Genomic DNA, 13,003 nt, shown 5'->3' with positions numbered 1-13,003 from the left:
CCAATAAGTCAAAAAGTCGTCTTAATAGGACACGCAGCCGCACAATGCTATAACGTAAAGAACAGCAAGGGGAAACAAACACCCTCGGGGGGAATAGTTTAGCGCCTTTCACGGTCTGAACACCCGGAATAAGCAGGCAGGCACATAACAGCAAGGAAATTTCAGGGTCCTGCAAGCGAATCAGTGCCATTAAGATATTAAAACGCAAATGTCCTGCCATCTCCGGGGGAAACAATCCACCTTGCGCGGAGGGGACATTAACATCGGGGACGTCAAAAGTAAAAGGAATATGTGATTGAGAAGGCACCTCCTGAGGAGCAGAGCCCCTAGAGGCTGATGGCTCGGAAGGCCCAGAATCCCCCGAGCCCGAGGGACCCGGCAAACTATCCAGGAGCGAGAGACAAGATTGGCAGACTTGCGATAACAGGGCCAAATTACGGTCATCATCTGAGGACGACTCAGAATTACAATCCTCACCCGAGGACGACTCGGGATCTGAAATAAAAATAGTCCCGGCATTGGAATACTCCATGGCTTAAGACTGCTTAAGATAAACAGGGATTGGAGAAAAAAAAAACTGGCACCTGACACCCACAATGGCTGGGGGCACTCACCACCTCCTATGACCAGACCTCAGCGGAGCAGACTCTTTCCGCCGTCACCACTCAGTCAGGAATGCGGAAGGGGAAGAAGACTCACCTAAGCGTAAAAACGAGCCCGGTCACCAGATGCCCCGTGAAATCCCAAAAAGTGCACCACTAAAGGGCGGCAAAACTAGGCCCACAGAAAAAGTTAAGCAAGTCTGAATAAAATAGGCATAACCCAAAGGTTACAAGCCAATATGTGCCACCTAGGCATATGTCTCGGCCACAGAGCCCCTATGCACACACACACAAGCAGGATGAATCACATAAGAAACATGATAAAAAACCCTACCCCGTTCACTAATCCACCCTAAGGAGGAATTATCCCATGGATTCACAGATTGGAGCAGAAGGTGCCTCAGCGAGGCCCATACTTAACTGTCATAATAATCACATTATAGATAACGGAATAAAATGAAACAATCTTACCAGAATCTACGCCGTGGAACAGGAACACAGACATTCAAGTGTGACGAATAGTAGCATCGCCTCCGTCATCGACTTGAGAGAAGACAGCATGTAGCGAAACGAAGTTCGGCAACGCTAAGTGTGCCAAGTAAATACAAAATATAGTAATTACCGAAATGTGAATTAGGTCCATATAGCGGCAACGCGTTTCAGCTTGTAAGAGCCTTTCTCAAGCCAATAACCGACCTGATGCAAGCTGTCTTTTAAATAAACTCAAGTGGGCGGGTTTTTTCGTTCCGTTTTGTTCTGGTCTCAAGAATACATTATTCAGGAAACCAGTAGGAAGACAAGACCATAAAAGCAGAAAAACTGATATAGGAGTATATCAACAAAACAGGTAGAGGCAAAGGACAAGCCCCTGTGACCCCCATGGCAAGGCCTGTGGTTAAATCCTCACGGGTAAAATATATGTCACTTCCAATATTTAAAATACATCTCCTCTGACAAGCACTGTACTCTGAGGGGAAATGGGCCACAACTTGAGCTGAGAACCCGTCTCTCACTGAAGAATCAAATGCACATCTTCATTCTTTGACCACCTCCAGCAGAGGCAAAGACAAAATTGAGGTACTGGTAAAGTGGGAGGGTATTAATAGAGTTCTTGGGGTTTGGGAATCCTTGCCTCCTACTAGTGGTAGGGAAGAGCAATGGATCATGGGACTCCCACCACCTGTACAAAAGATATTATATCCAAACCTAAACCACTTAGCATCTTCACTTTTTTTTATTAAAAAAACATTTTTTCTTTCATGATACAGATAGTGTACAATGTTATAAAAAAATAAAGATGTCAAATGTCTGGCACATTTACTTCAATCTCTTGCTATTGTTTGTTCAAAAACAGGTATTTATGATGTGCAAATGTCTGGAGCACTATATGCAACAGTTTTTCAACAGTGCTTCTAGCAAGGTTATACATATGCAAGAGCACTAGATGGCAGCAGTTGTTGCAGAAACTGCTGTCATATAGTACTTAAAGGGACACTGAACCAAAAAATGTTTTTTCGTGATTCAGATAGCATGCAATTTTAAGCAACTTTTTAATTTACTCCTATTATCAATTTTTCTTCATTCTCTTGCGATCTTTATTTGAAAAAGAAGGCATCTAAACTAAGGAGCCAGACAATTTTTGGATCAGACCCTGGACAGCACTTGTTTATTGGTAGGTGCATTTATCCACCAATCAGCAAGAACAACCCAGGTTGTTCACCAAAAATGGGCCGACATCTAAACTTACATTCTTGCTTTTCAAATAAAGATACCAAGAGAATGAAGAAAAATTGATAATAGGAGTAAATTAGAAAGTTGCTTAAAATTGCACGCTCTATCTGAATCACGAAAGAAAAAACTTGGGTTCACACAATATATATGCACAATACCTACCAAGATATGCTTTCAGCAAGGAATCCCATGAGAGAAAATTTGATAATAGGAGTGAACCAGAAGCATTTTTAAAACTGTGCACTATACAGTTTTCTCCACAGAAAATGTTGCCAGCTGGAAAGCATACCTAGGCAGGCTCAGGAGTTGCTGCTTGATGGCTGTACATATATGTCTCATGTAATTGGCTCACCCACTTGCACTGCTGTTTCTTCAACAAAGGCTACCAAGAGAATGAAGCAAATTAGATAACTGAAGTAAATTGAAAAGTTGTCTAAAATTTTGGGTTTCATGTCCAGGCACATAAAACCAAAACAGTTCTTATGCATGATTCTGATTTTTAAGCATTTAATTCTAAAAAACTTTCCATTTTACTTCTAATACGAAATTTGCTTTATTCTATTGGTATCCTTTGTTGAAAGTGCAGCAGTGCACCACGGGAAACTAGCTAAGCATATTGGGTAAACCAATGACAAGAAATACAGCCCCTAATCAGCAACTAGCTCCCAGTACAACATTGCTCCTGAGCCTGCCTAGTTATGCTTTAAACAAACACCACCAAGAGAACAAAGCAAATTAGATAATATAAGTAAATTGGAAAGTTGTTTAAAATTGCTTGCTCTATCTGAATCATGAAAGAAAAAATGTTCCATTGTACGTCCCTTTAAAAAACCATTAAATACAATAGAATTGCATAATCAACAAATGCATATTAAATACACAATTCAACGGCAGTTAGTCTGAATTTCAAATGGGTGGTAGAATTTTTTCTAAGAAATTTCAAACAGTTAAAATTTTCTTCCCCTTGCATCATGTGACAGCCATCAGCCAATCATAAAAAGCATATACCTATACACTTTGAATTCTTGCACATGCTCAGTAAGTGCTAACCTTAGAAAGTGTGAATATAAAAAGATTGTGCACATTTTGATAATAGAAGTTAATTGAACCATGAAAGCTTAAATTTTGAATTTAGTGTTACTTTAAGCTATGCAAAGCAAAAAGGAATTGCTTAAAGTAACATAATTTGAGTTAATAAAAATCAGTGCAACAAACATTGAAAACATCAGCCGATGGTGTGCTCTAACTGAATCATAAAAGAAAAATTTGCAATTTCATAACAATTTAATGAGGAAAAAGCCATGCACACAAACAAAAACTTAATTTCAGATTAATCATTTGTTAAAAATTGTCTTTTGTTTTGTCAAATATTCATTAAAGGGACACTGAACCCAAAAACATTTCTTTCGTGATTCAGATGGAGCATGAAATTTTAAGCAACTTTCTAATTTACTCCTATTATCAATTTTTCTTTGTTCTCTTGCTATCTTTATTTGAAAAAGAAGGCATCTAAGCTAAGGAGCAAGCCAATTTTTTGGTTTAGAACACTGGACCACTGTGAACCAAAAATGGGTCGGCTTCTAAACTTACATTCTTGCTTTTCAAATAAAGATAGCAAGAGAATGAAGAAAAATTGATAATAGGAGCAAATTAGAAAGTTGTGTCAAATTGCTACTCTATCTGAATCATGAAAAAAAAACTGTGGGTTCAGTGTCCCTCTAAGAAGGTCATTTTGAATTTGTAAACAAAAATAATTTTGTATGCTATTTACATAGTAACATAGTAGATAAGGTTGAAAAAAGACTGAAGTCCATCGAGTTCAAACTATACAAATCTAAAATACTTACAAAAAGCTCCAGTTAAGCTTAAATAACCCCATTAAAATGTGACCCATTTAATACTAGCAATCATATCCATTAATTTTCTTTATATACAGAAATGTATCCAGACTATTTTTAAATGTATCTATGGTATTGGCATTCACTACCTCCTTTGGTAATGAGTTCCACAATTTTATTGCTCTTACAGTGAAAAAACGTTTCCGTTGCAGGAGATTAAATCTCCTTTCCTCCAACCTTAAATTATGACCTCTTGTCAGAAACAATTTTCTTGGAATAAACAGAGCTTCTGCCATCTCTGTATATGGGCCTTGAATATATTTATATAAAGTAATCATGTCACCTCTTAAGCGCCTTTTTTCTAAAGAAAACAGACCCAGTTTGGCTAGCCTCTCCTCATAGGTTAAATTCTCCAATCCCCTTATTAGCTTTGTGGCCCTTCTCTGAACTTTTTCTAGTTCTGCAATATCTTTTTTAGCAATCGGTCCCCAGAACTGCACTCCAAACTCAAGGTGAGGTCTTACCAGGGCTTTATATAATGACAGAATTATGCTTTCCTCCCTTGAAACAATGCCTCTTTTAATACATGCTAGTATCTTATTAGCCTTTGAAGCCGCTGCCCTGCATTGTGCACCCATCTTTAGCTTGTTATTTATTACTACTCCCAAATCCCTTTCCTCCTGTGTTTGGCTAAGTCTTGTCCCATTTAAAAAATACGTAGCCTGCTTATTTTTACTTCCAAAATGTAGAACCTTGCATTTTTCCGTATTAAATCTCATTTTCCATTCACTTGCCCATAGTTCTAATTTTAGCAAATCCCTTTGTAAAGAGAGTTCGTCCTGCTTTGACCTAATGACCTTACTTAACTTAGTATCATCTGCAAAAATAGAGATGTCGCTATTTAATCCTTGCTCCAAGTCATTTATAAAAATATTAAAAAGAACAGGGCCCAGTACTGATCCCTGGGGGACGCCACTGATTACCTTTGTCCAATCTGAGTATGATCCATTTACTACTACTCGTTGCTCCCTATCTTTTATCCAGTTATTTATCCATGAGCTAACATTTTCAGCTATTCCCAGTCCCTTAATTTTGTGCATTAATCTCTCATGTGGCACTGTATCAAATGCCTTTGCAAAATCTAAGTATATCACATCAACTGATTCCCCTTTATCTATATTTTTACTTACTTCCTTGTAGAATCTAATTAGATTAGTTTGACATGATCTATTTCTCCTAAAGCCATGCTGATTAGAACTCATAATCTTGTTTACACGAATATGCTCATCAATACAATCCCTTATAATCCCTTCAAATATCTTTCCTATGAGAAAGCCTTAAGTACAGCAGAGGAGCATCTGAAGAGCAGCTTAAACTTAAATAAAGTAGAAGCTAGTGCTACAAGCCAGCAGCAGCCAAAACAAGTGAAGCTTACATACTTATTGGGTGACATGAATAAATCAACTAAAAGGATATTGCTAAATCCTTATTGAAGAAAACATTTAAACTTTCGAAACCTCTCTACCCTTAAAGTGTTAATTTGAAGGGTTTACACTTGCAGAAAAGCCTTTGCGGACTTTAGAGTAATGATTTTAAACGCACAAACAAATCAACTAAATTGTTTCTCGCATGTGTTTATTTAATTTTTTTCATCAAAGGCTCATTTGTTTATCGTTTTTATGAACAAAAAAATAATTTGTGCTCTAGGTTCTGGGTGGCATAGCTGATGAATAGTGATATTAGAGGATATAGATATGCATTTGAATGTCAGGGTTCCCTTATATTCGCTTTTATAGGACATTCTAAAGCGATAGTAAAAAACTTAAATTCATCAGAGAATTTTACGAATACCTGTTTTTTATTGTGTGCTTAACTCCTGCATATATGCAAAACACATTGCAGTTAGCAAATCGTTACTACTATGAAAATCACATGCCAGTTATAGGAAAACCTTTATTCCAATGGTGGGGTTGTCCTCTTTCAAATAAAGTGACTTGCTAAATATTTTCCATAACCACCAAAATAAAGGATTTTAGGCTTTTTTAATTCTTATGACAATAACCTGGCAACTGGGTGTAAACAAGATCAATAGCTTGAAAAAGAAGGATTTCCATTTTCAAATTAATTGTCTCACTTTCCTTTAACTGAGTGTTTGATGTTGCCATAGTGATCTACTCTTTTATAAAAGGCGTCACATATGCATGTATAAAATATCAATGAATGATTATTCGTGTTTGTTTTTAATACAACGTTTACGTTTACTTAATTACATTAATTTCCTCACCCTTCTGTGGCCAGCTACCTCAAGTATTTATTTAATTTGTTTATGCACATAACATGGCAAAAAAAGTATCGTTAATAAAAAAAACTAAAAGTAAGGTAACACTTCTTGAATAATAAATGAAAACATTGCTTCTTAAGAAGCTAAAATGCCTAGGCACCTAAATGTAACAAAGACAAGTTTTACAAAGATGTGCTTGTTTCCCAAAAGTAAAAGGAGAAAAAAACTGTTACCTAGGTAACCATTTTGTTTGAAAAATGCATCTATCCAATTGTTTTGTGTTCTTGCATAGATGTCAGGGATAAACACAGCCTTATCCTGTCTCCCACCAACCACAGTGCCCTTTAAACGTCCACAGTTGAAAAGTTCTTCTAACAGTGCTGCAAGAAAGAAAAAGAAAAAACATAATTTATGCTTACCTGATAAATTTATTTCTCTTGTAGTGTGTTCAGTCCACGGGTCATCCATTACTTATGGGATATATTCTCCTTCCCAACAGGAAGTTGCAAGAGGATCACCCAAGCAGAGCTGCTATATAGCTCCTCCCCTCACATGTCATATCCAGTCATTCGACCGAAACAAGACGAGAAAGGAGAAACTATAGGGTGCAGTGGTGACTGGAGTTATAATTTAAAATTTAGAACCTGCCTCAAAAAGACAGGGCGGGCCGTGGACTGAACACACTACAAGAGAAATAAATTTATCAGGTAAGCATAAATTATGTTTTCTCTTGTTAAGTGTGTTCAGTCCACGGGTCATCCATTACTTATGGGATACCAATACCAAAGCTAAAGTACACGGATGAAGGGAGGGACAAGGCAGGAACATTAAACAGAAGGAACCACTGCCTGTAGAACCCTTCTCCCAAAAACAGCCTCCGAAGAAGCAAAAGTGTCAAATTTGTAAAATTTGGAAAAAGTATGAAGTGAAGACCAAGTTGCAGCCTTGCAAATCTGTTCAACAGAGGCCTCATTTTTAAAGGCCCAAGTGGAAGCCACAGCTCTAGTGGAATGAGCTGTAATCCTTTCAGGAGGCTGCTGTCCAGCAGTCTCATAGGCTAAACGTATTATGCTACGAAGCCAAAAAGAGAGAGAGGTAGCCGAAGCCTTTTGACCTCTCCTCTGTCCAGAGTAAACGACAAACAGGGAAGAAGTTTGTCGAAAATCTTTAGTTGCCTGTAAGTAGAACTTCAGGGCACGGACCACGTCTAGATTATGCAAAAGACGTTCCTTCTTTGAAGAAGGATTAGGACACAATGATGGAACAACAATCTCTTGATTGATATTCCTGTTAAAAACAACCTTAGGCAAAAACCCAGGTCTAGTACGCAGGACTACCTTGTCTGAATGAAAGATCAGATAAGGAGAATCACAATGTAAGGCAGATAACTCCGAGACTCTTCGAGCCGAGGAAATAGCCATCAAAAACAGAACTTTCCAAGATAAAAGCTTAATATCAATGGAATGAAGGGGTTCAAACGGAACACCCTGAAGAACTTTAAGAACCAAGTTTAAGCTCCACGGAGGAGCAACAGCCTTAAACACAGGCTTAATCCTAGCCAAAGCCTGACAAAAAGCCTGGACGTCTGGATTCTCTGCCAGACGCTTGTGTAAAAGAATAGACAGAGCAGAAATCTGTCCCTTTAGTGAACTAGCGGATAAGCCCTTTTCTAAACCCTCTTTTAGAAAAGACAATATCCTAGGAATCCTAATCTTACTCCATGAGTAACTCTTGGATTCACACCAATATAAATATTTACGCCATATCTTATGGTAAATTTTTCTGGTAACAGGTTTCCGAGCCTGTATCAATGTATCAATAACCGAATCCGAAAACCCACGCTTTGATAGAATCAAGCGTTCAATCTCCAAGCAGTCAGCCTCAGAGAAATTAGGTTTGGATGGTTGAAAGGACCCTGAATTAGAAGGCCCTGCCTCAGAGGTAGAGACCATGGTGGACAGGACGACATGTCCACTAGGTCTGCATACCAAGTCCTGCGTGGCCACGCAGGCGCTATCAGAATCACCGATGCTCTCTCCTGTTTGATCCTGGCAATCAGTCGAGGTAGCAACGGAAAAGGTGGAAACACATAAGCTATGTTGAAAACCCAAGGGGCTGCTAGTGCATCTACCAGCACCGCTCCCGGGTCCCTGGACCTGGATCCGTAACGAGGAAGCTTGGCGTTCTAGCGAGATGCCATAAGATCCAGATCCGGTTTGCCCCAACGACGAATCAGTTGAGCAAATACCTCCGGGTGAAGTTCCCACTCCCCCGGATGAAAAGTCTGGCGACTTAGAAAATCCGCTTCCCAGTTCTCCACACCTGGGATGTAGATCGCTGACAGGTGGCAAGAGTGTGACTCTGCCCAGCGAATTATCTTCGAGACTTCCAACATCGCTAGGGAACTCCTGGTTCCCCCTTGATGATTGATGTAAGCCACAGTCGTGATGTTGTCCGACTGAAATCTGATGAACCTCAGTGTTGCTAACTGAGGCCAAGCTAGAAGAGCATTGAATATTGCTCTTAATTCTAGAATGTTGATTGGTAAGAGTTTCTCCTCCTGAGTCCACGATCCCTGAGCCTTCAGGGAGTTCCAGACTGCTCCCCAGCCTAGAAGGCTGGCATCTGTTGTTACAATCGTCCAATCTGGTCTGCGAAATGTCATTCCTTCGGACAGATGAACCCGTGACAACCACCAGAGGAGAGAATCTCTTGTCTCCTGGTCCAGATTCAGCAAAGGGGACAGATCTGAGTAATCCCCGTTCCACTGACTTAGCATGCATAGTTGCAGCGGTCTGAGATGCAGGCGCGCAAATGGCACTATGTCCATTGCCGCGACAATCAAGCCGATTACTTCCATACACTGAGCTACTGATGGGCTTGGAATGGAGTGAAGGGCACGGCAAGCATTGAGAATCTTTGATAACCTGGACTCCGTCAGGTAAATCTTCATCTCTATAGAATCTATAAGAGTCCCTAGAAAGGGAACCCTTGTGAGTGGTAACAGAGAACTCTTTTCCATGTTCACTTTCCACCCATGCGACCTCAGAAATGCTAGAACTATCTCTGTATGAGACTTTGCATTTTGAAAACTTGACGCTTGAATCAGAATGTCGTCTAGGTACGGAGCCACCGCTATGCCTCGTGGTCTTAGTACCGCCAGAAGTGAGCCCAGAACCTTTGTAAAAATTCTCGGGGCCGTAGCTAACCCGAAGGGAAGAGCTACAAACTGGTAATGCCTGTCTAGAAAGGCAAATCTTAGGTACTGATAATGATCTTTGTGAATCGGTATGTGAAGGTAGGCATCCTTTAAGTCCACTGTGGTCATATATTGACCCTCTTGGATCATGGGCAGGATGGTCCGAATGGTATCCATCTTGAACGATGGAACCCTTAGGAATTTGTTTAAGATTTTTAAGTCTAAGATTGGTCTGAAGGTTCCCTCTTTTTTGGGAACCACAAATAGATTTGAGTAAAACCCTTGTCCCCGTTCCGTTCGCGGAACTGGGTGGATCACTCCCATCACTAAGAGGTCTTGTACACATTGTAGAAATGCCTCTTTCTTTACTAGGTTTGTTGATAACCTTGACAGATGAAACCTCCCTTGTGGAGGAGAAGTTTTGAAATCCAGAAGGTATCCCTGAGATATAATCTCCAACATCCAGGGATCCTGTACATCTCTTGCCCAGGCCTGGGCGAAGAGAGAAAGTCTGCCCCCCACTAGATCCGTCTCCGGAGAGGGGGCCCTGTCTTCATGCTGTCTTAGGGGCGGAAGTAGGCTTTCTGGCCTGCTTGCCCTTGTTCCATGACTGGTTGCCTTTCCAACCCTGTCTGTAACGAGCAGTAGGCCCTTCCTGTTTTGGAGCGGAGGAAGTTGATGCTGCTCCTGCCTTGAAGTTACGAAAGGCACGAAAATTAGACTGTTTGGCCTTTGATTTGGCCCTGTCCTGAGGAAGGGTGTGGCCCTTACCTCCCGTAATGTCAGCAATAATTTCCTTCAAGCCGGGCCCGAATAAGGTCTGCCCCTTGAAAGGAATGTTAAGTAGTTTAGACTTAGAAGTTACATCTGCTGACCAGGATTTAAGCCATAGCGCCCTGCGCGCCTGTATGGCGAATCCGGAATTTTTGGCCGTAAGTTTGGTTAAATGCACTACGGCATCCGAAACAAACGCATTAGCCAGTTTAAGCGTTCTAACTTTGCTCAAAGTCTCATCCAATGGTGCTGTGCGAATCGTCCTCTTCCAGAGACTCAAACCAGAATGCCGCTGCAGCCGTGACAGGCGCAATGCATGCAAGAGGCTGCAATATAAAACCTTGTTGAACAAACATTTTCTTAAGGTAACCCTCTAATTTTTTATCCATTGGATCTGAGAAAGCACAGCTATCCTCCACCGGGATAGTGGTACGCTTGGCTAAAGTAGAAACTGCTCCCTCCACCTTAGGGACCGTCTGTCATAAGTCTCGTGTGGTGGCGTCTATAGGGAACATTTTTCTAAATATCGGAGGAGAGGAAAAGGGCACACCGGGTCTATCCCACTCCTTACTAATAATTTCTGTAAGCCTTTTTGGTATAGGAAAAACGTCAGTACACACCGTTACCGCATAGTATCTATCCAACCTACATACTTTCTCTGGGATTGCCACCGTGTCGCAATCATTCAGAGCCGCTAACACCTCCCCTAGTAGCACGCGGAGGTTCTCAAGCTTAAATTTAAAATTTGAAATTTCTGAATCCGGTCTCCCCGGATCAGAACCGTCACCGACAGAATGAAGCTCACCGTCCTCATGTTCTGCAAATTGTGACGCAGTATCAGACATGGCTCTTGTGTCATCAGCGCGCTCTGTCCTTAACCCAGAGCTATCGCGCTTGCCTCTTAATTCGGGCATATTGTATAATACTTCTTTCATAACATTAGCCATATCATGTAAAGTGATTTGTAAGGGCCTTGATGTACTTGGCGCCTCAATCTTACGCACCTCCCGAGCGGGAGACGCAGGTACTGACACGTGAGGAGAGTTAGACGGCATAACTTCCCCCTCGTTGTCTGGTAATAATTTCTTTATCGGTACAGATTGACTTTTATTCAAAGTAATATCAATACAATTGGTACACATATTTCTATTGGGCTCCACATCGGCTTTTGAACATAATGAACAAGCAGATTCCTCTGTATCAGACATGTTTAAACAGACTAGCAATGAAGCTAGCAAGCTTGGAAATCACTTTCAATAAGTTTACAAGCAATATAAAAAACGCTGCAGCGCTTTTAAAAACACAGTTGAATAATCAAAGAAAACGAATTCAGTTATAGTCAACAATTCTTAACGAGAAATGTATTAATTAGCAGAGGATTGCACCCATTAGCAACAGGATGATTAACCCCTCAATACCCAAAAATGGATATCAAATTAAGATTTAATGCTTTTATCACAGTCACACTGTCACAGATCTGCTGTGACTGATTACCTCCCTCAAAAAACGAATTTTGAAGACCCCTGAGCTCTCTAGAGACGTCCTGGATCAAGGAGGAAGAAACAGGAAGACTGTGCTAGAATTTTAACTGCGCAACAAGGCGCTAAAACAAGGTCCCTCCCACTCATATTACAACAGTGGGAGACCTGATATAACGGTTTCTATGCAGAAAATACGTTAGCCATGTGGAAAAAAACATGCCCAAAAAGATTTATCACCAAAGTACCTCACAAAACGAATAACATGCCAGTAAACGTTTTAAAAAACAACATTTTGAATGTTATGCAAAGTTATCACTAAGCCTGCTACCAGTCGCTTCCACTGCAGATAAGGCTTAAACATTATTTCAGTATTAACAGTATTTTCTCAGTCAAATTCTAGTCCCTAGAAAATAACTCAACTGCGCATACATTTATCAGCCTGATACCAGTCGCTACTACTGCATTTAAGGCTGTACTTACATCATATGGGTAACAGCAGCATTTTCTTAGTCAATTCCATTCCCAGAAAATAATGTACTGCACATACCTCATTTGCGGGGGACTCCGCATGCTATTCCCCTCTTTCTGAAGTTACCCTACTCCTCAGAATGTCGAGAACAGCCAGCGGATCTTAGTTACGTCTGCTAAGATCATAGAAAAACGCAGGCAGATTCTTCCAAATACTGCCTGAGATATAAAAAACAGCACACTCCGGTGTCATTTTAAAATAACAAACTTTTGATTGAAGAATAATTAAGTAAAAACTCCAACTCCTCTCGCGACCTCCTTCTTTGTTGAGGGTTGCAAGAGAATGACTGGATATGACATGTGAGGGGAGGAGCTATATAGCAGCTCTGCTTGGGTGATCCTCTTGCAACTTCCTGTTGGGAAGGAGAATATATCCCATAAGTAATGGATGACCCGTGGACTGAACACACTTAACAAGAGAACAAGTGTTTACAGGTTTTCTTTTTCATGAATGTCAAAATTAACAAAATGAGCCTACAACATAAAACCAGATTAATACAAGATATCAACGATTACAGGTATTTCAAGCATATGGCTATATAGCTATATTAAAATAATCAAATTACTAT

General features: G+C 40.4%; 1 protein-coding gene across 1 annotated transcript in view; it reads right to left on the bottom strand.

Moving 5' to 3' along the window:
• Positions 1 to 13,003, bottom strand: part of UFL1 (UFM1 specific ligase 1) — a 226,186-nt gene that overhangs the window by 99,466 nt on the left and 113,717 nt on the right. Inside the window, exon 8 of the mRNA XM_053710557.1 lies at positions 6,686 to 6,832. Coding sequence (XP_053566532.1) covers positions 6,686 to 6,832 — 147 coding nt within the window. The remainder of the gene's footprint in view (positions 1 to 6,685; positions 6,833 to 13,003) is intronic.

The sequence above is a fragment of the Bombina bombina genome, chromosome 4, assembly GCF_027579735.1.
Source record: "Bombina bombina isolate aBomBom1 chromosome 4, aBomBom1.pri, whole genome shotgun sequence".
Lineage (NCBI taxonomy): Eukaryota > Metazoa > Chordata > Amphibia > Anura > Bombinatoridae > Bombina > Bombina bombina.
This window is presented reverse-complemented; position numbering and strand designations above follow the sequence as displayed.